An 18,179-nucleotide genomic window follows, 5' to 3' on the forward strand; every position below is an offset into this window, starting at 1 on the left:
TGTAAGAAGTGCGAGCTGAGCAAAGGTTAATGCGTGTGATAAAAGAAGTGATCATGAGTTCGACTGATGACGCTGCAATCGACCAAGGAACGGCGGGGGAGGCATTTGCCGACTTATATGGCTCGGCAACTCGGAGTACGGTTCCGACACAGCCTCCTGCGTCGCTCAGCTGTTGCAAGTAGCCACGGTGGCAGACGCGGAGAGTGGTGGTGTAACGGCTTCTGGAAGATGGAAGAACTTGGAATGCCAATATCGCCGCTAGTGGAAACTGTTTAGTCAGCCCCAGCTTCGAGCGAGAACCCCACGTGACGGAGACCGCGTCAATAGATTGCCTAGACGAAGCTCCAGCTCCGACGCCTTCAGTATTGACGCCAGCATTGCACCCCACTACAGCAACAGCCGCCCTGTCCAACCTCACCACTTCCTTGACCGTATTCTCTGCCGTCAGCACATAACCCATCATGGCTGACAGATACTCGTTCTCGTTGACGACATTCTCGCCCAGGTAAACGCCCAATGTTCGCAGCGGTGGCTACAAGAGTTGTTTGCTGACTGGTGGATAGTGGAAAGCTGGTACAAATAGGTACGCATCAGGACAAGCAGCCACACAGGTGGCTTCTATCGCAATACGGTGTTCTGACACACACGCAGAGTATGCCCTGAACGCCGTCAACCAGGGTGTAACGTCGCTGGGGATCAAAGGTATGTCGGCCACGCTGTATAACACAGCCGAAAGCTGACAATCTGACAAAGCTACCAATGGTATCGTGCTCGCGACCGAGAAGAAGTCATCATCGCCGCTCATCGACTCGCACTCTTCGTCCAAGGTCAGCCTCATAACACCCAATATTGGCATGGTCTACTCGGGAATGGGACCCGACTACCGCGTTCTCGTCGACAAGGCCCGCAAGGTCTCACACACCGAATACAAGCGCATCTACAACGAGTACCCACCCACGAGGATATTGGTGCAGGACGTTGCGCGGGTGATGCAGGAGGCTACACAGTCAGGTGGTGTCCGACCATACGGTGTCAGCCTGCTGATCGCAGGATGGGACGACGGCATCGAGCCAGAAGCAGAGGGCAAGAGCGAAGAGCAGACAAGCGAGGAGAAGAAGAAAGTCAATAGCAAGACGGGCGGTATCTTGAAAGGCGGACCCAGCCTGTACCAGGTCGATCCCAGCGGCAGCTACTTTCCGTGGAAGGCGACAGCGATCGGCAAGAGTGCGACGAGCGCGAAGACCTTCCTTGAGAAACGGTACACCGAAGGTTTGGAGCTGGAGGATGCGATTCACATCGCTCTACTTACCTTGAAGGAGACGATAGAAGGAGAGATGAACGGCGATACGGTGGAGATCGGCATCGTTGGCCCACCAGAGCACAGGCTTCTTGGAGTCGAGGGAGTCGAGGGAGCAGTCGGCCCACGGTTCAGGAAGTTGAGCCCCTCAGAAGTCGAGGACTACCTTACGAATCTGTAAAGTACAAGATGTTTGTAAGAGAGTTCAGCATGGCCCTTGCAGTTTGATCACAGTGGCAGAACGGCCCCGTACGTTCGCGCAGTACTGTTCATGAGCACAATGACATGAAGCGACTTATGTAGCATTTTACGAAAATGATTCTTCGGATGCACTCCAACTTGCCATCTCACATGAGCTTTATTTCGTGAAAACGGCTTTTTTGCTACGGATTCGTGACATGCAGTTCAACAAGATGTCAGCCTAATTTAGTTTAGCGTAATGAACCCTTGAGTAACACTGAGCTGTCCGTGGCCTCCAACCCCAATCTCTCTTATGCTTTGATGCAACTTCGCAGTGCGATCCAAACCGATGGATTTATCGGGAGAGTCTATTGCTGGCGACGTGACTATCGCTACCGGAGTCAACGATGAACTTTTCCAGCTTCGCTCGTATCAGGCTGAGATGGTGGAGGAGAGCCTCAAAGCAAACATCATTGTTGCTATGGACACCGGCAGTGGAAAAACGCACATGTAACATGGCTTCCATCACTCCGAGATAATCCCAAAGAACTCATAAAAATTAGCGCGATCGAGCGAACAAGGTTGGAACTAGAAACTTGCCAGCCTGACAAGGTGCGAGTCGCGTTCGCTTCCTTTCGGGATTATTTCTTACGAACCAAAGCTTGTCTGGTTTCTCGCGCCAACAGTCCCGCTATGCGAACAGCAATATCAAGTTTTCAAGTCCAATCTTCCTGGTTACGGCGTTCAAGTCCTGAGCGGAAACGACGGCGTCGATCATTGGACCGAACAGAGTGTCTGGGATGCGGTGTTGCATAACGTCCGCATTGTGTTGTCTACGCATCAAGTGCTCTTAGATGCACTCACTCATGCGTTCGTCAAAATGAACAGGCTAGCTTTGCTGATATTCGATGAAGGTCAGATAATTGTTGTGATGCAAAACACGTTCAGCTGATGATCATGTAGCACATCATTGCACACTGAAGCATCCTGCTCATCGGATCATGTCCGATTTCTACATGCCGCGTATTCAGAATAGAAGCTATTCACTTCCGAGGATTCTTGGGTTGACAGCCAGCCCGATTATGAGAGCGAAAGCAACTGAACTTGATCTCGAGTAAGGCCTGGATGTATTCCGGGTTTCATCAAGCTGACATTCCAAGACAGATTGAGCGCAATCTGCACGCTACAATCAAGACTCCAAAGAGGCATCGCCCGGAATTGTTGCGATTCTCTCACCAGCCGGAGCTCATCAGGACTCTGTACCCGGCCGAGTTTTCAAAATACGCAAACTCTCCTTTGATAACGGCGATTGAAAATATGTTTGTGAACTACGACATTTCACAAGACCCGTACGTGTTAAGTCTACGGAAGCAAGAAGACTACAAAGGCTTGCAGGATATTTACATCAGTCGCAAGACCTACTGTTTAGAGCAGCTGAAGCACCTTGTACTCAAAGCAAAAGTCACGTCAGACGAGCTCGGATTGTCGGCCATGGAATGGTACCTCCAACAATGCGTAACACAGTTCGAGAAGATGACCCACAACTCACATCAGCTGCTGATCGACTGGTCTGTGGACGAGAAGCTACACCTTCTGAAGCTCTTGCTGCAGCTACCCTTTCCCAAAGACACGTCATTTCCCCGTATATCTCTGGAATACCTCTCCCAAAAGGTAGAGACACTCATAAACCTTTTGGTCGTCGAAGTGCAAGACAACCCTGAGTTCACAGGTCTGATATTCGTCGAGCAGCGTATTTGGGTAGCCATCCTTGCTGAGATTATCTCCTTACACCCTCGTACGAAAGACTTGTTTCGTGTAGGCACATTTGTTGGAACATCACAAAACAGCAAGCGCAAGACGAATATCGCTGCCTTCGCCGAACCTCGCAACCAACAAACAACACTTGACGATTTTCGGGTGGGTAAAACGAACTTGATCTTGGCCACGACCGTTCTCGAGGAAGGTATCGACGTTTCCAGTTGCCACCTCGTCATCTGCTTCGAAAGCCCCAAGAATTTGAAGAGTTTTGTGCAGCGGCGCGGAAGAGCCAGGAAGCAAAAATCTAAGTATTTCATATTTGTTCCTGATACAGGAGGTATCAAATCTCCAGAGTCATGGCAGTCACTCGAAGAAGAGATGAAGAGAGCATATCTTGATGACATGCGACAGATCAAATTGGCGGAAGAGAGAGAACTTGAGGACGAGAAAGGAGAGCGGGTGTTTGAGGTACCCAGTACTGGGTAAGTGCTTGTGACTCTGTGTTTAGGGCTACATGCAATATGACGTTGCTGAATCCAAACATCAGCACAAAGTCTGGCATACTTGATGGCTGATATCGTTACAGCGCTCGGATGACACTTGATTACGCCTTGCAACATCTCTACCACTTCTGCAACCTCCTCGGATCTGGTCCATACCAGGACCCACGTCCTCAGTTCGAGATAATCGATGTAGAACCAGGCAGATTTGCCGCGAAAGTCACACTCCCCGTCTCGGTAGATCCTGCGGTTAGATACGCCACTAGCGTGGGGACTTGGAGGACGCAGAAGATGGCAAGAAAAGACGCCGCTTTTGTAGCTTACAAAGCTTTGCACACGGCTGGACTGGTGAATGATCATCTTCTTCCTTTGAGACAAGAAACGATTGATCAGGCAGCGGAGTTTCAGATTCCTGATCACACGCCCTCTCTAGTACAAGTATCACCGCCCTTTGATCCTTGGCTGTTTGTTGCAATGTATCAGGCAGACAACCCTCATGTGTACCACCGTACCTTGCTCCAGGTAAAGACACCTGGAGAGGAACCGCTTTACATGGAACTTCTCACCCCGATTGCTTTGCCCAACGTTGGAGAGCTCATACTGCATTGGAACAAGACGACGCAGTATACGGTACAAAGCTCATGGTTGCAAAAAGCAATCTTGACCGACGAGCAGATCGAGACTATGCGTTTGATTACTCGGAGAATCTTGCTTTCTGCGTTCTCGGGTAAAATGCAAGAAGAAAGGTCCGACTTCCTTTGGCTGCTCGCTCCCTGCGACTCATCTGGCCAGCCCTTCAACATTGATCAGCTCTCAAAATGGATTCTATTCACCCAGGGATGTCGACCAGCGTCGGAGATGATCGCGCGAGGACTTCCTCCAAAGTTTTGGGGTTTGATCTCAAGGCCGGGGGACCAACGGATGTATACTCTCCACAACATAAGTAGCGACAGCACGGCCACTTCTTCATCAGATATGGAAGAGACTCGCTTGGTAATGGTCCGGGCTCCGAAACGACGCGATTTTTTACATCGCTTTGAGGAGGCTAACAACATAAACGACGCGTACACCAGGCTTGAGAGTTTCGGTGTCTCAGAGTGTATAGTGGATAATCTTCCCGCTCCCTATACCCTCTTCGCGCGCTTCTTCCCGTCGATCTTGTACCGATTCGAAGTCCATATGGTTGCTCAAGCGCTCCAGGCTACACTCTTAGAGCCCCTGCACTTCGAATCGAAACATCTTCCTATCATTCTCAAGTCTTTGACATCCTCTGCTACTGGCGAGGAAGGCAACTATCAACGGCTTGAGTTTCTTGGAGACGCCATACTGAAGTTCATCTCGACAGTCCACCTGATGGCGGACAATCTGACATGGCCGGAGAGCTTTCTCACAGGAAAGAAGGGAAAGATTGTCAGCAATGGCTTCCTTGCTCGCGCGGCTCTAGCAGCCGGCCTCGATAAATTCGTCATTACCAGACGCTTTACCGGGGCAAAGTGGGCGCCTCGATATGCAAGCGATGTCCTCGCTCAGACACCGCCTTCCGAGAAAGTACTGAGGTCGTCAAAGCTCGTTGCCGACGTAATCGAATCCCTGATCGGCGCATCGTACAGTGTTGGTGGTTTCGACAAAGCATTCACTTGCGTCCAAACGCTCCTACCCCTTGAGAACTGGACACCTATAGCAGCAGCTAACGTTACTCTCTACAATGCTGCCCCGGCATACATTGAAGTCAACAGTCTCGCTACGCTAGAAACACTCATCGGCCACACATTCAGCAAGAAAACACTCCTCCTGGAGGCCCTCACACATGCTTCCTACATCGGACTAAACACAGCCTGCTCCTACGAGCGCCTCGAGTTCCTCGGCGACGCAGTCCTCGACTACATAATCTCAAAGCGGCTCTTCGCCCACTCGCCCCCTCTCACGCACCAAAAGATGCACGCCGTGCGCACCGCAATGGTCAACGCCGCCTTCCTGGCATTCAGAATGTTCGAAACCACCGTCCCGGAAGAAACTATCAATCCCTCGACTTTCCAGCCTGAAACCCACCACAGAGCCCTCTGGCAATTCCTCCGCTCGGCACACAACGGCCTCAACGCTAACCGCGACACAGCGCTGCAAGACCATCACAATGCCCGCGCACAAATCATCGCGGCGTTGCAGCACGATGGGAAGTTTCCCTGGCATTTGCTCGCGCAGACCGACGCACCCAAGTTCCTCTCCGACATCGTCGAGAGCGTCATCGGCGGTATTTACATCGACTCGCACGGCTCCGTCGAGGCGTGTGAGGTCTTCGTCCACCGCCTGGGTATCCTCGAGTGCTTGCAGCGTATCCTGGACGTGGATGTGGATTGTCTGCATCCCAAAGAGCGGCTGGGACATCTCGCTGTGGAGAAGGACGTGCAGTATGTGCCGGTCAAGGAGAAGCGGGATGGGCAGCAAGATGGCGCGCCGGACAGGGTGTATAGGTGTCAGGTTCGGGTCGGCGGGGAGGATGTCGGCGGCGTGGTGGAGGGGCTGAAAAGATTGAATGCTGAGACTGTGGCTGCGTGGAGGGCGGTGCAGATCATGGAAGCTAGGGGGGATGTTGGAGTCGAGAGCAGTGATGGGGAGGAGGTGTTTTATGATGCTGAGGAGGGTGGCGGGGTTGGGATCGATGAGGGGTGGTGATGGGCTGGCTGGCGGGATTAACTGGAATATCGCGGTGTTATTCGTTATGTTTGGTTCGAGAGTGTTTCTTGGTCATCTGTTTTCGGTGCATCGAATCACTTGATGGCATGATATTGGAAAGTATACATTGTTTCTTTGCGAGGCGTTGGTCTTTGCCAGAATGTGAAACGAGAATATATATGAGCTGGGATAGCTACTCCGGTGTATGACGGAACGTATGCATGATCGATTATCTTCGAGTTCATGTGAATTGGAACCACTCGCCACGTACGATAAACAACAATATCAGTCTCCAGTCAGTCGGCCAACCAGTCAGCCAATCCCTCGATACTACAAACCCCAACAAAACAACACACCACATCCCCGCCCAGCAAACCAGATCTCACCTCACACCCCCCACGCCACAGGCTTCAACCTCAATTTCATCCCATTAACAGGCTTACTCGTAATCGTGCCCCCGACCAAAACCCTCTCCTCCGGATCCGCCATCCTCATCTCAAACCCCCCCACAAACGCCGCAACAAGGGCCCTCATCTCTGCGCGCGCAAACCGCTCACCAATACAACTCCTCGGCCCATGCAAGAACGTCAAAAACGCATAATTACTCTCCGCACCCCCGTGCATAGTCGCGCGGCCCGTCATCCCATCGATCCAGCGCTCAGGCACGAAGGACTCTGCGTCCGGGCCCCAGAGGGCGGGGTTGCGGTTCGTGGCCCAGGGCACGACGAAGGATATCGTGCCTGCTGGGACGAAGTGCCCCGCGATAGTGGTGTTGCGGATTGCGAGGCGGGCGGTTGAGGGGATGGTTGGGTAGAGGCGGAGGACTTCGTTGCAGACGCCGTTTAGGAAGGGGAGTGATTCTAGGAGGGAGGCGATGTCGGTTGTGGGGTTTGAGAGGTGGGATGGGGTGGGGATGTGGGCGTGGATTTCTGAGCGCAGGTGCGTTTGGATGTCCGGGTGGGTGGAGAGGAGGTAGGTTGCCCATGTTAGGGCTGAGGAGGTTGTTTCGTGGCTGGGTGTTGTTAGGTTGGGGATTATGAGGGGTTATTGGGGGGGGGGGGGATGTGCGTACCCTGCGGCTAGGAATGTGAGGAGTTGGTCTACTAGGTTCTCGTCGGAGAAGTCGTTGCTTCGCAGCATGATAGATAGAATATCCAACTCCTCGGTCGTCTCATGCTTCATCCTAGCTTTCTTCTCCCTCACAAACTCGGCGCAGATCCTCTTCAAATTCCCCGTAGTAATACGCGTCCGCTCATTCAGTTTCCACGGCAGCATAGCAATAAGCCACGGCGGAAACAAAATATGAAGCGCAAAATACGCCGCTTTCTCCGGCGTCGGCTCGAGTATCTCCTCATAGTTCGCAATCAGCTCATCCTCGCTGTTCCGCAACGATCCGATATCCCTCCCCAGTCCCGCAAGCCCAATAATATCAAGCGTAACCTGCGTAGAAAAATGCCCAATCTCAACCACCGTCTCCGGATCCTCTCCCAGCGCCTTCCCAACCGCACCGCAGAACTCCATCGACTTTGCCCAAAACACAGGATACAGCTCCTTGATATGCCGGAAGTGGAAAGCAGGCATAATCTGCTTCCGATGATGTTTATGCTCGTCCCCCTCCGTCATCAACAATCCGTCGCCCAGAAACTTCTTCAGGAAATTCCGCGCCCAGGACGGCTTCTCAAAGTCGTAGCTCCGGTGCACGAGCACGTCGGCTAGGGCGGCGGGACTCGTCAGGAGAAGTCTGTCCGTGTGCAGGAAGCCTGTCGTGTGGATGATGCCGTCGTTGGGCGTTTCCTTCATCATCCTGAGATTGGCTTCGCCGGCCGGGCGGTCGAACATGAGCATTCCATGGCCGAGGAGAGGCTTCGCGCCGCGGGCGCGGGGCAGGTGGCGGAGGGGACTTAGGAAGAAAGGGTAGATGATGAGTTTGTAGATGGAGTAGATAGTGAAGTTCAAAAGCGAGAAACGGAGGATGAAGGAAGTCAAGCTACCGGCGGGAAATATGCTAGGAAACAGATAGAATGCGACAGCCGACTCGGACAGTGTCACTAGAACGGCATTGATGGGTGTGATCTCCATGGTGGGCATGTTTCATTGCAGTCACGTAGTAGGTCCGAAGAGCTGTATATGAGTTTTCCAATGGCACCCAAGACTGCTTGATCTAGCCTGCGCGTACGTGACGGTGGTAGTAACGCTCGAAAGCTCGCATCGTGGCGTCTCACCGCTCGTGACGACATGCTGCCTCGGTTGAATCACATAGTGCGATGATCAGGTAGCTGACGGACGAATCGCTGCGCGGAAAGACGCTGTTCCGTAAGCACTACCCATTGAGGCAAAAGTTGCGAACCCAGGCAGAAGTCGCAGAAGTCGTAGAAGCTTACGGAGGGTTGCATACACCTTCAGAAGACGTGGTTTTGGTGAGAGATGGAGGCAGAATCCGACGACATCCAACACGCTAATCTCATTTTGGACACAAGCCGAGGTTGTCAAGTCTTTCAGATACACCAGATGACCAGACGTACTCCGCAAGCCTAGCTTGAGCAAATACATGTTGCGCAATAAGCTCGAAGACTAAGAATAACAATACCTTCTTGATGAATTTCTCTTGGTGTATACATCACAAAGGCGTTGATTTTTCCCCAGTGTCGAGTTAAAATGCGTTGATTCAATACCACTTGCTATTGTCACAGCATTCAAAAGAAGTATATAACAGTATATTTGAGGTAACATGTTCGATACTGTCCATGTCCCTCCAGTACTAGAGTTAACGTATCCTATTTGAACTCTAAGCCCATCTTAAAAATCTTCGTCGATCTCCAGACTAATTGTTGATCATCCCCTCCACGACCCCTCCTCAATTAATCAAAACACCCAGAACCACACTTCATTATCCTCATCACAACCCAAAATGCACTTCCAAACCAGACCATGTAAACATTACAAGTGCAATGAAGCCAGCTTAGCTAAGGGTAAACAAGTTATCTCTGCGGGGTGAAAGTGTCACATAAATTTTGCACGTAGTTGTCCAGCAAGTGCAAGTTTTCCACAATCGGAATAAACCAACTATTGAAGTAAACAAAGAGCTCCCCTCCCCATGGTATCCACACACGCCAGACTCGTCCGGAACCTTTACCCGACAGCGGAGCGCGATCCGCATTCAGCCCCTCACTTATAGTACCATGACGTTACCTACCCACGTCCATCGCAAGCTCAAGAATGGAGGGTACGGAAACAAACGCTCGTCTCTTGACTCCCACACAGAAACGACACCCAGTCATTCGTAAACCGCCCTAATTCGAACTTTCCTTCCAACACGCCTACACAATGGCACGCGAACCTATGGAACTCGGCTCCATGCCGCTGCTCGACCCGGACAACGACCCGGGAAGCGTTCAGGCCGACCTCGGCGATGCTGGTACAAGCGCAAAAGGCACTATGAAGGCGGTGCACTACGAGGGGCCGTTTAAGGTGTCTGTGAAGGAGGTCGAGATACCCAAACTCCAGCATCCGGATGACGTAATAGTAAAAATATCAAGTTCCGGGGTGTGCGGTAGCGACCTCCATATGTATCAAGGCCGTACAGCAGCAGAAGCAGGTCTTATATTCGGGCATGAGAACATGGGGACTGTGGTTGAGATCGGGTCGGGTGTGACGTTGTTGGAAAAGGGCGACCGGGTCGTCATGCCGTTCAACGTAGCCGACGGAAGGTGCCGGAACTGCGAGGAGGGGAGGACGGCGTTCTGCACAGGGTAAATATATTGTGTGGTGTGTCAGATACTGTGTTGACAAAAGGCAGAGTCAATCCCGGGTTTGCGGGCGGCGCGTACGGATATGTCGCAATGGGGCCTTATCAGGGCGGGCAGGCGCAGTACCTACGCGTTCCGTTTGCAGACTTTAATGCGCTGAAGCTGCCGAAGGGGACGGAGCATGAGGCTGATTTTATTTTGCTGGCGGATATTTTTCCCACGGGATGGCATGGCTTGGTGCTTGCTGGGTTCCAGTCTGGCGAGAGCGTTGCCGTGTTCGGCGCTGGTGAGTGTTCCGAAACCCCAGGCGCCTGCAAGGTGTATTGCTAATTGTATCAGGTCCCGTCGGATTGATGTCCGCCTACAGTGGTATCTTGCGAGGCGCAAGCAAGGTGTTTGTTGTGGACACAGTCCCCGAGCGACTACAAGCGGCAGAGAAGATTGGCTGTATCCCGATTGACTTCCGGAAGGGTGACCCTGTCGACCAGATCATCAAGCTCAATGACGGCATGGTTGATCGCGCCGTCGATGCTGTCGGTTACCAAGCTAGCGACTCCTCAGGCAGCAAAGAGCAGCCGAGTATTGTACTCGAGCAGTGTATACAGGTGACGCGCCCGACAGGAGGGCTAGGCATACCTGGGCTGTATGTCCCCGCCGACCCAGGTGCGCCAGACGAGCAGAGCAAGAGTGGAAAAATCTTGATCTCGTTTGGAAAACTGTTCGAAAAGGTATGCGTATATGCACCAGGCTATGAGTGTTGCTGACATCAATAGGGCCTGTCGGTGGGCACTGGGCAATGCAACGTGAAGGCGTACAACAGATATCTGCGCGATATGATTATAGCGGGCAAGGCAAAGCCCAGCTTTGTTGTGTCGCACGAGATTGCCATCGACGATGCGCCAGTCGCGTACGAGAAGTTCGACAAGAGGATTGAAGGGTATACGAAGGTGTTGATTCATCCAAACGGACCCTTGAACTAGCCAGTCTATTTAGCATCTACTGTGTATAGCAATTCAAGGCAGGACTCACTGTCAACCCATATTTTGTGGATGCTGTGATTTTACACCTCAATTCTCTCCCTAAACAAACCCTCCATTCTCGACAATGCGCGCCCTCTCGATCTTGATGTCCTCCACAGGCCGATCCTCCTTGTCCGTCTTGACCATGCCCAGCTTCTTCACAATCTGCATCCCGCTCTTGACGCGCCCAAAGATGGTGTGCTTGCCGTCCAGCCACGGCGTCGGCGCGAGCGTGATGAAGAACTGCGAGCCATTGGTATTCGGGCCGGAATTGGCCATGCTGAGGATGCCGGCGCCCGTGTGCTTCAGCGCGGGGGATATCTCGTCTTCGAACTTCTCGCCGTAGATGGACTCGCCGCCGCGGCCCGTGCCCGTGGGATCGCCGCCCTGGATCATGAAGTTGGGGATGACGCGGTGGAAGACCAGGTCGTTGAAGTAGTTGCGCTGGGCGAGCGTCGCAAAGTTCTTGCACGTCTTGGGCGCGTGCTCGTTGTAGAGCTCGACGATGACGGTGCCCTGGGAGTGTTAGTCTGGCACGTGTTCAAAAAGCGACGAGCATACCATAGTCGTCTCGAGTGCGACGTCGGTAGCCATGGCGGGCGAATTGTGATATACTAAACGGTGGATGAGCACTGTGTTGGTCGACTTTCTCGAAAATGACATCTGGTGCACGGGCCAGCTCTGCACCACATGCACTAACGTAGAGTGATGACACAAGCAACCACTTCGACATCGTGGATCAGAATTCTACACCAAACACAATGGATCTGTCGACCTGGGCGCTGCCTCAGCTGGCCAAGCTGCTACCTCTGGACGAAGACTCCCTCAAGCAAATCATCTCCTACACGGAAACTCTACCGAACAGGGAAGCGGCGGATAATCTTCAAGAATTACTCGGGGACAGCCCACAAGCTCTTGAGTTTATCACATCATTCAACAACCGGAGAAAGCCAAAAGCGAGTAGTTCTGCTCAAGCTGTGTCGAATGATACATCCGAGGTGCCAAAGGCTAGGCCCAAGAAGAAAAAGCAGCAAAATATAGGAAAACTGCCCCCCCAACGACGACCCGATGACTACGGCAATGTATCAGGCGCCTACATCAAGAAAGATGAAGACGACTACATGGCTGCCAGTTCGAGGAACAAACCTGCTAAGCCCAACATGTTCGGCCTGTCAGACAGACCAGACGCTCTTCAATTGCCCACCACAGCCCCATCTTCAGGAACAGCAACACCCAAGTCTCGCGGAATCTCGCCTGCTCCACCACCGACCAAGCTCCCTCCCTCAGCATCAGGCCAACTGATCTCCGACGTAAAGCCATCCAAGTCATCCTCCTCCAAGCCCAAAGCCAAAGTAAGCCTGGCAGGCGGAATGCTCATGCACGGCGCCTCGACAGCCCTCAACGACCTCGAATCCACCATCCGGGCCCTAGAAATCCAAACCAACCCCACGCTCTCCACCCAAGACAGCAGCAAGCGAAAATGCAACTGCATGGCCACCCGCCACCCCCTCCTCGACGCGGCCCCCAACTGCCTCGCCTGCGGGAAAATAATCTGCATAAAAGAAGGCATCGGCCCCTGCACATTCTGCGCCACGCCCCTCCTCAGCGCCTCAGAAATCCAATCCATGGTGCGCATCCTGCGCGAAGAGCGCGGGAAGGAGAAAATGGCCGCCAACAACGCGTCGCAAAAGCGTCCCGACGTCGCCACCGCGCCTCGCCCCTTCTCAACCCCAAAATCCGCCACAACACCCGCCTCCTCAAACCCCGCCTCGGACGTCGAGTCCGAGAACGAAAAACTCGCAAAGGCGAAACAGCATCGTGATAAGCTGCTGGCTTTCCAGGCGCAAAATGCCAAACGCACGCAGGTCCACGACGAGGCTGCGGATTTTGAAACTACTTCTGCGGGACTGAGCATGTGGGCTAGCCCCCAGGAGCGCGCAATGCAGTTGAAGCGGCAGCAGAAGGCGCTGCGCGAGCAGGACTGGAATGCGCGGCCGGAGTACGAGAAGCGCAAGGTGGTTGCTAGTATTGATCTCGTGGGCGGCAGGATCGTGCGCCGCATGGCGACTATGGAGCGCCCTGCTACCCCGGAGAGCGAGGACGATGATACGACTGAACCTGTCATGCCAACGGCGGACCACGGCGCGATATCTAGCGGTAGTGGTGCGTTTGCGAGGAATCCGCTGCTTGGGGGGTTGATTAGACCGACTATTAAGGTTGAGAGTAAGGGGAAGGGGAGGGAGGGTGAGAGTCGGCAGGCGTGGAGGAGGGTGCAGGATGATAACGATGATAATGAGCAGTGGATTTTGGATGGCGGGGTGTATGGGGGGCAGGAGAAGGGTGGGGTGGAGGTGGATGGGTGAGGTTGTTTGTGTAGATATACTCACTCACGTAGACCGGCCATCAAATCATGCAGGCTTTGATTGGAATACCACGCTGGCATATGAAGTTTATTAACATATCACCATACCCCCCTACCACAGGGTCGCTAGACGACAATAGGGATTACGTAATCTACTAAAATACTAAGAATATAGCACTACTAATATTTTAGTATAAATTATAACTTTATACATTCTCTATAGGCTGTAAATATAATAAAATATAGTATAAATCTTAGACTATTATACCTTAAATAAGTTATCTCTTTTATAATTATAATAAAGCTTTACTAGCTTTATATAGTTACCTAGTATTATTATTTTAAGTATAATCTTCTTAAATTTAAAGTCTTCTTACTATATATACTATATTTTAGCTTTATAGTATTCTTTAACTAATTTAGCTACTAAATTAGTAGTAAATTATAGTTATTTAAGAAGCTTCTTATAGCTGTTTTAAATATCTTTAATTAGGTAGAAATTAAGTAAGTTTAGTAACTAGTTAATAAACTTAATACTTTCTAAATTAATCTTAGCTTAAAGAAGATAATAAGCTTTAATATAGTAACTAGTACTATCTTTTATAATAACTATATATTATTTAGAAAATCTTTATTTTATATAGTAATAGTAAAGAAATAGAAGTCTCTTATAAACTTTAAAAGTATATTATATAAAGTTAATACTGCTATAAGTATAATTCTACTTATACTTTTTATATTTATAAAGTTTCTTAAGTATTATTTATTTTAGCTTATTACGCTAGTAGTAATAAAGTAGAGCTTTATTAAACTTTTATATTTAAGTATTTTCTTAAGCTAGGTATTTTACCTTAATTATACTAAAGATAAAAGTATTCTTATACTACTTTATAACTATATTATTAAGCTTCTTAACTTAAGCTTTAAGCTTATTAGTAAGTTTTAGTATAAGTATATTACTTTTCTTTTTTTATATAACCTAAGGCTTTATATAAGTTAGCGTAAAGATAGAGCTTATAGTAGCCTACTATATAAGCTTAAAATATACTAGTAGTATATTTTAAAGATTCTTATATATATTACTACTTTATAGTATACTTATAAGCTTAGTACTAGTACTACTAAAACTAAAAGAGTACTTATCTATACTAATAAAGACTACTTATATATAAAGAGCCTACCTTTAGTACTCTACTTACTTAAGTAAGCTACTTATAATCTTCTTTAAATCTTTAGTATATTATAAGTAGTTATAGTAGTTATTAGTATTAAGATTAGGCTTTATAAAGTAGCGTAGTTATTTTATAAGCTTTAGGTACTCTAAATTAGTATTAGCGTAGCGTTTATTAAGATATATATACTAAATTACTAAGTCTTTTAGTAGTTCTTACTTAATCTTTAAGTAGTTAAAGTTAACTATATTAGTTTACTACTAGGTCTTATAAGAGAGTACGCTAGTATATATTTTATATAATAGAGTACTACCTAAGGTAGTAATTAAGGTAAAATAGAGATATTAAGAAGCTTTAATATATTTTATAAGATTCTAAAACTTATATAAGCTATTAGTAAGCTAGGCTGTATACTAATAAAATACTTAAATAGTATTAAAGTTAATATTAAGTTTATAAGTAATATTAGCTTAACTATATAAAAAGAATACGTAAATAGTAATAATAATAGTATAAATAGTTAAAGAGAAGTTAGAGGAGCCTTAGCTTCTTATTTTATATAATAAATTTAGTATAGTTATTAAATTATCTACCTATATATAAATCCCCTATTATAGTGTTAAATATCTTAAGATTCTAGTGTTTACGCTTAGGCTATTAACTACGTGATCCCCATTGTCGTCTGGCAACCCTGTGGTACCAACAACCCCTTAACCCTTCTCCCCATCCATCCCCCACTCACCCCCCAATCCCTATCAACGCCTCCACAAGCCGATCAGCCGTAAAATCATCCAAATCCTCAGCAGAAAACCATCCATTCTCAGCGGTCAACACGCTCCTAGACAAGGAAGGGGAGCGAGACCCAGACCTGCCAACTAACGACCCAGTCGTTATATCGCCTACACCCAACTCATCTTCCGCAGAGCAGCATTTCCGCACACATGTAGGCGACGACTCGGCCGGAAAAGGTCGTAATGGGGAGACTTCTGAATGTGCTGTATGCGCCTGCTCACACACAAGCGCCTCGCTTTCTAGCACCGGCTCTTGGGGCGGAGTAGACGCCTTCGGAGGGAGAAACGGCTGCACCATGTAAACCTCCTCGTTTTCTGCGAATGTGGGTACAATTGCTGTCGCTGTTGCATCGAGTTCATACGGCCCTTCGTACGCGTTTACGCACTGGTCTACACTTTTCTCTGCGGTATCTGTGTGCTCCCGCCGCGCACCACGCGCCACCCCATCCCGTGCACGACGCCGCACTCGACCCAACATACGCGAAAAATAAGAATTCCCGTTCGAAACTAGCACACGTAAGCACACCCCCTCACAGCATCTCACCGAAGCCCAAAAACGGGAAAAGAGCAACGCACCATCCGCAACCCTGCCACAAAACCGCCGTACATGCACATCCCCAAATACACGGTGGTTTACAAGGCGCTTGATGCATTCCACCTGTCTACCCAACTTTCCGCGGACCCCTTTCTTGCGCTCTAGACTCCTGCCTGCGGTTTCCCTTGCTGTGCGTGTTGGGGTTGGGGTTGGTGGTGGTGGTGGTGGTGGTGGGGGGACGGAGAGGTAGTGCGGGTTTTGACTTGGGTGGGCGGATACGGCTTCTGGGGGTGTTGGTGGGGCGGTGAGGTGTATTTCTGGGGGGTGTGTGAGTTGTGATGGTGAATTAGGTCAAGAGGGGGTGGGTACGTGGGAGGAAAGTGTCTTGTGCGGGTTTTAGCTGAATTGTTTGCACGATTTTGAAGGTTGTGGCTTCGATTGTGTATTCGAGGGGTTGGGTTGCCATTTTGAGGGGGTTGAGATACGGGGGTTTGAAGAGGCAAGGGGAAGGGGAGGTGAAATGTGGTGAGCGTAAAGTAAGATGCGACATTGAGAAGGAGACAGGAAATGTGTTGAAATATCGGTAATGTTGAAGGACGAGCGGTACGATATGGGACTGAATCTGCAGGGAACCACAGGGCCGGTGATGATCGTACCCAACGAGGCTGTAGAATGAGCTGAAAAGTAACAGGCGGCGTCGTAATCGGCCCAGACGACGTCGCAGAAACGAAGTATACTGACAGCACGTCCAATGGAAAGAGCGATATTCGAAAGGCTTCCGTCTTCTATGTGCAAAACTCCTGTTGTATGGTGACTTGCGTCGATCTCGAAGTGATAATTACACACAGATTCTGCCGACAATGGTTCAGACCCTTAAACCGATCACGAAAGACCAATCAAGGGATGCATGATTGCAACATGAGCATTTGGGTTTTCATACCTAGACCGAACCCCTCATACCCCTCAAAACTAAGCCGATAGATCCAACAAACTCCAAACGCTCCCATGCCATAAGATAAAAGAAAGACTTCACACACAATCTCCCATTGTGTGGAGCGATAGTGGGAAGCAAGCGAGATCATAAACTTCGTCGTACGTAGAGACGAATTTTAATTCCATTCAAGCACTATTATTCACTGTTAAGATGCGTTATTGAGACAAGCCATGACCGGGATGGCAGCAAAAAGACAGGTAAAGAAGATGGGTGGTAGAGTGTGGGTGGGTGGACTTACTACAGACTCAAGGTGAGCTCGCCGCGAATACTCGCCTTCAGCTCAATCTCGATTTCCAAATTCGCCTCCAGCGTCAACTTCAACCCATCCGTGTTCTTCAGTACACTCTCCTCTTTTGAGGGGTCCATGCGGTATGGCTGGTTGGGGTCGGTCCCACGCATGGGAATCTCGCCTCGCATGGCACGTGCTTTGGTCACGGGGCCGTCCATGGACGTCGAATCAGGTCCAATGCGTTCGAAGAATCCCATCTGGTCGAGTTCACCATTCGCGTCAGCCTCTTCGAGAACCTCCAGAGAGGTCGTCTTCATGTATTTTCCCTCGTCCATGCCCTGCTGGATGCGTTGGCGACGGGCACGGCGCGATGATGATCGAGAGCGTGCAGACTGGAGACCAGCCTCTCGCTTGGCTTGTTTCTTCGCGTTCTCGGCCTTCTGCTGCTGCATCGTCGTGCGCTCTTGCACCTCGGATTCGGAGCCGGAGTCGTTAGCCATCTTGGGCGGGATTCGTTGAATCAGATTTGCGGTAAAAGGGGATTGTAACGGGTTTGTCGAAATTCAGCAAGATGAGAACGTGAAATTGGTGAATGGGGAAGAGTCGAGGACAGCAAAGGCACAAGGAAAACGAGCCAGCCTGTCGAGAAACAAGATTAACGCCCCCAGTGCTGGGATGCCTGCAGCACAGAGCATGTCTTCCGGAGTTGTCACCCCTGCTCGCCTCATCCAGCAGAATCTCCACCGCTTGACGTCAGGATGGAACGGGATGTCATTGCCGATAGGCGTCACATCATCCGGGTTGATCCTGATGCGGACGACATCGGTGACAAGGGCACCGCTGCACACCGTTCGCGGCTGACGACGATGAGATGAAGACACATGCAGAAAGTTGGCAGACAGTGGAGCAGGACTAGGCCTTCGTTG

The 18,179-nt window shown here is 50.1% G+C and overlaps 8 protein-coding genes across 8 annotated transcripts; 4 read left to right on the top strand and 4 right to left on the bottom strand.

Annotated features, from left to right (window-relative positions):
* The first annotated feature begins 393 nt into the window (after positions 1-393).
* Positions 394-1,576, top strand: P153DRAFT_336591 (N-terminal nucleophile aminohydrolase). Its single transcript, XM_033665709.1, has 4 exons — positions 394-505; positions 564-583; positions 652-702; positions 754-1,576. The coding sequence occupies exons 1-4, from the start codon at positions 462-464 to the stop codon at positions 1,476-1,478; spliced, it is 840 nt and encodes a 279-aa protein (XP_033525135.1). The 5' UTR covers positions 394-461; the 3' UTR covers positions 1,479-1,576.
* A 304-nt stretch (positions 1,577-1,880) lies between these two features.
* On the top strand, positions 1,881-6,396 carry P153DRAFT_312674 (dicer-like protein 2; the record flags this gene model as incomplete). The annotated part of the gene is made up of 6 exons (XM_033664854.1): positions 1,881-1,987; positions 2,041-2,089; positions 2,139-2,391; positions 2,441-2,591; positions 2,638-3,717; positions 3,822-6,396. Coding segments are annotated over exons 1-6 (4,176 nt in total), but the record flags the coding sequence as incomplete, so codon positions are not given.
* A 20-nt stretch (positions 6,397-6,416) lies between these two features.
* P153DRAFT_336596 (cytochrome P450) lies at positions 6,417-8,776 on the bottom strand. The gene is made up of 2 exons (XM_033665710.1): positions 7,478-8,776; positions 6,417-7,417 (listed from the first exon to the last, which is right to left on the bottom strand). Exons 1-2 carry the CDS (start codon positions 8,491-8,493, stop codon positions 6,793-6,795), a joined length of 1,641 nt encoding a protein of 546 aa, XP_033525137.1. The 5' UTR covers positions 8,494-8,776; the 3' UTR covers positions 6,417-6,792.
* Positions 8,777-9,840: 1,064 nt separating this feature from the next.
* Positions 9,841-11,278, top strand: P153DRAFT_312680 (S-glutathione dehydrogenase; the record flags this gene model as incomplete). Its single annotated transcript, XM_033664855.1, has 4 exons — positions 9,841-10,154; positions 10,202-10,437; positions 10,491-10,879; positions 10,925-11,278. The coding sequence occupies 4 exons, from the start codon at positions 9,841-9,843 to the stop codon at positions 11,129-11,131; spliced, it is 1,146 nt and encodes a 381-aa protein (XP_033525138.1). The 3' UTR covers positions 11,132-11,278.
* P153DRAFT_383977 (peptidyl-prolyl cis-trans isomeras-like protein-like 1) lies at positions 11,231-11,764 on the bottom strand (the record flags this gene model as incomplete). Its single annotated transcript, XM_033670292.1, has 2 exons — positions 11,231-11,686; positions 11,732-11,764. 2 exons carry the CDS (start codon positions 11,762-11,764, stop codon positions 11,231-11,233), a joined length of 489 nt encoding a protein of 162 aa, XP_033525139.1.
* A 136-nt stretch (positions 11,765-11,900) lies between these two features.
* P153DRAFT_365415 (C2HC5 finger protein-like protein) lies at positions 11,901-13,578 on the top strand. The gene has a single exon (XM_033667820.1). The coding sequence runs from the start codon at positions 11,932-11,934 to the stop codon at positions 13,531-13,533; it is 1,602 nt and encodes a 533-aa protein (XP_033525140.1). The 5' UTR covers positions 11,901-11,931; the 3' UTR covers positions 13,534-13,578.
* A 1,823-nt stretch (positions 13,579-15,401) lies between these two features.
* On the bottom strand, positions 15,402-16,496 carry P153DRAFT_395183 (uncharacterized protein; the record flags this gene model as incomplete). The annotated part of the gene is made up of 3 exons (XM_033671378.1): positions 15,402-16,002; positions 16,072-16,347; positions 16,400-16,496. The coding sequence occupies 3 exons, from the start codon at positions 16,494-16,496 to the stop codon at positions 15,443-15,445; spliced, it is 933 nt and encodes a 310-aa protein (XP_033525141.1). The 3' UTR covers positions 15,402-15,442.
* Positions 16,497-17,028: 532 nt separating this feature from the next.
* P153DRAFT_365416 (uncharacterized protein) lies at positions 17,029-18,110 on the bottom strand. Its single transcript, XM_033667821.1, has 2 exons — positions 17,263-18,110; positions 17,029-17,156 (listed from the first exon to the last, which is right to left on the bottom strand). Exons 1-2 carry the CDS (start codon positions 17,751-17,753, stop codon positions 17,150-17,152), a joined length of 498 nt encoding a protein of 165 aa, XP_033525142.1. The 5' UTR covers positions 17,754-18,110; the 3' UTR covers positions 17,029-17,149.
* Between the last annotated feature and the right edge of the window lie 69 nt (positions 18,111-18,179).

This window comes from Dothidotthia symphoricarpi (genome assembly GCF_010015815.1).
Source record: "Dothidotthia symphoricarpi CBS 119687 unplaced genomic scaffold P153scaffold_7, whole genome shotgun sequence".
In the NCBI taxonomy this organism is placed as follows: Eukaryota; Fungi; Ascomycota; class Dothideomycetes; order Pleosporales; family Dothidotthiaceae; genus Dothidotthia; species Dothidotthia symphoricarpi.

Bases quoted from the DNA above. Each gene is read 5' to 3' on its own strand.
- P153DRAFT_336591 (XM_033665709.1), top strand. From the start codon at position 462: ATGGCTGACAGATACTCGTTCTCGTTGACGACATTCTCGCCCAG. The intron at 506-563 runs GTAAACGCCCAA...ACTGGTGGATAG, and splicing joins TTGACGACATTCTCGCCCAG to TGGAAAGCTGGTACAAATAG. The intron at 703-753 runs GTATGTCGGCCA...AATCTGACAAAG, and splicing joins AACGTCGCTGGGGATCAAAG to CTACCAATGGTATCGTGCTC.
- P153DRAFT_336596 (XM_033665710.1), bottom strand. From the start codon at position 8,493: ATGCCCACCATGGAGATCACACCCATCAATGCCGTTCTAGTGACACTG. The intron at 7,418-7,477 runs GTACGCACATCC...AACAACACCCAG, and splicing joins CTCACATTCCTAGCCGCAGG to CCACGAAACAACCTCCTCAG.
- P153DRAFT_365415 (XM_033667820.1), top strand. From the start codon at position 11,932: ATGGATCTGTCGACCTGGGCGCTGCCTCAGCTGGCCAAGCTGCTACCT.
- P153DRAFT_365416 (XM_033667821.1), bottom strand. From the start codon at position 17,753: ATGGCTAACGACTCCGGCTCCGAATCCGAGGTGCAAGAGCGCACGACG.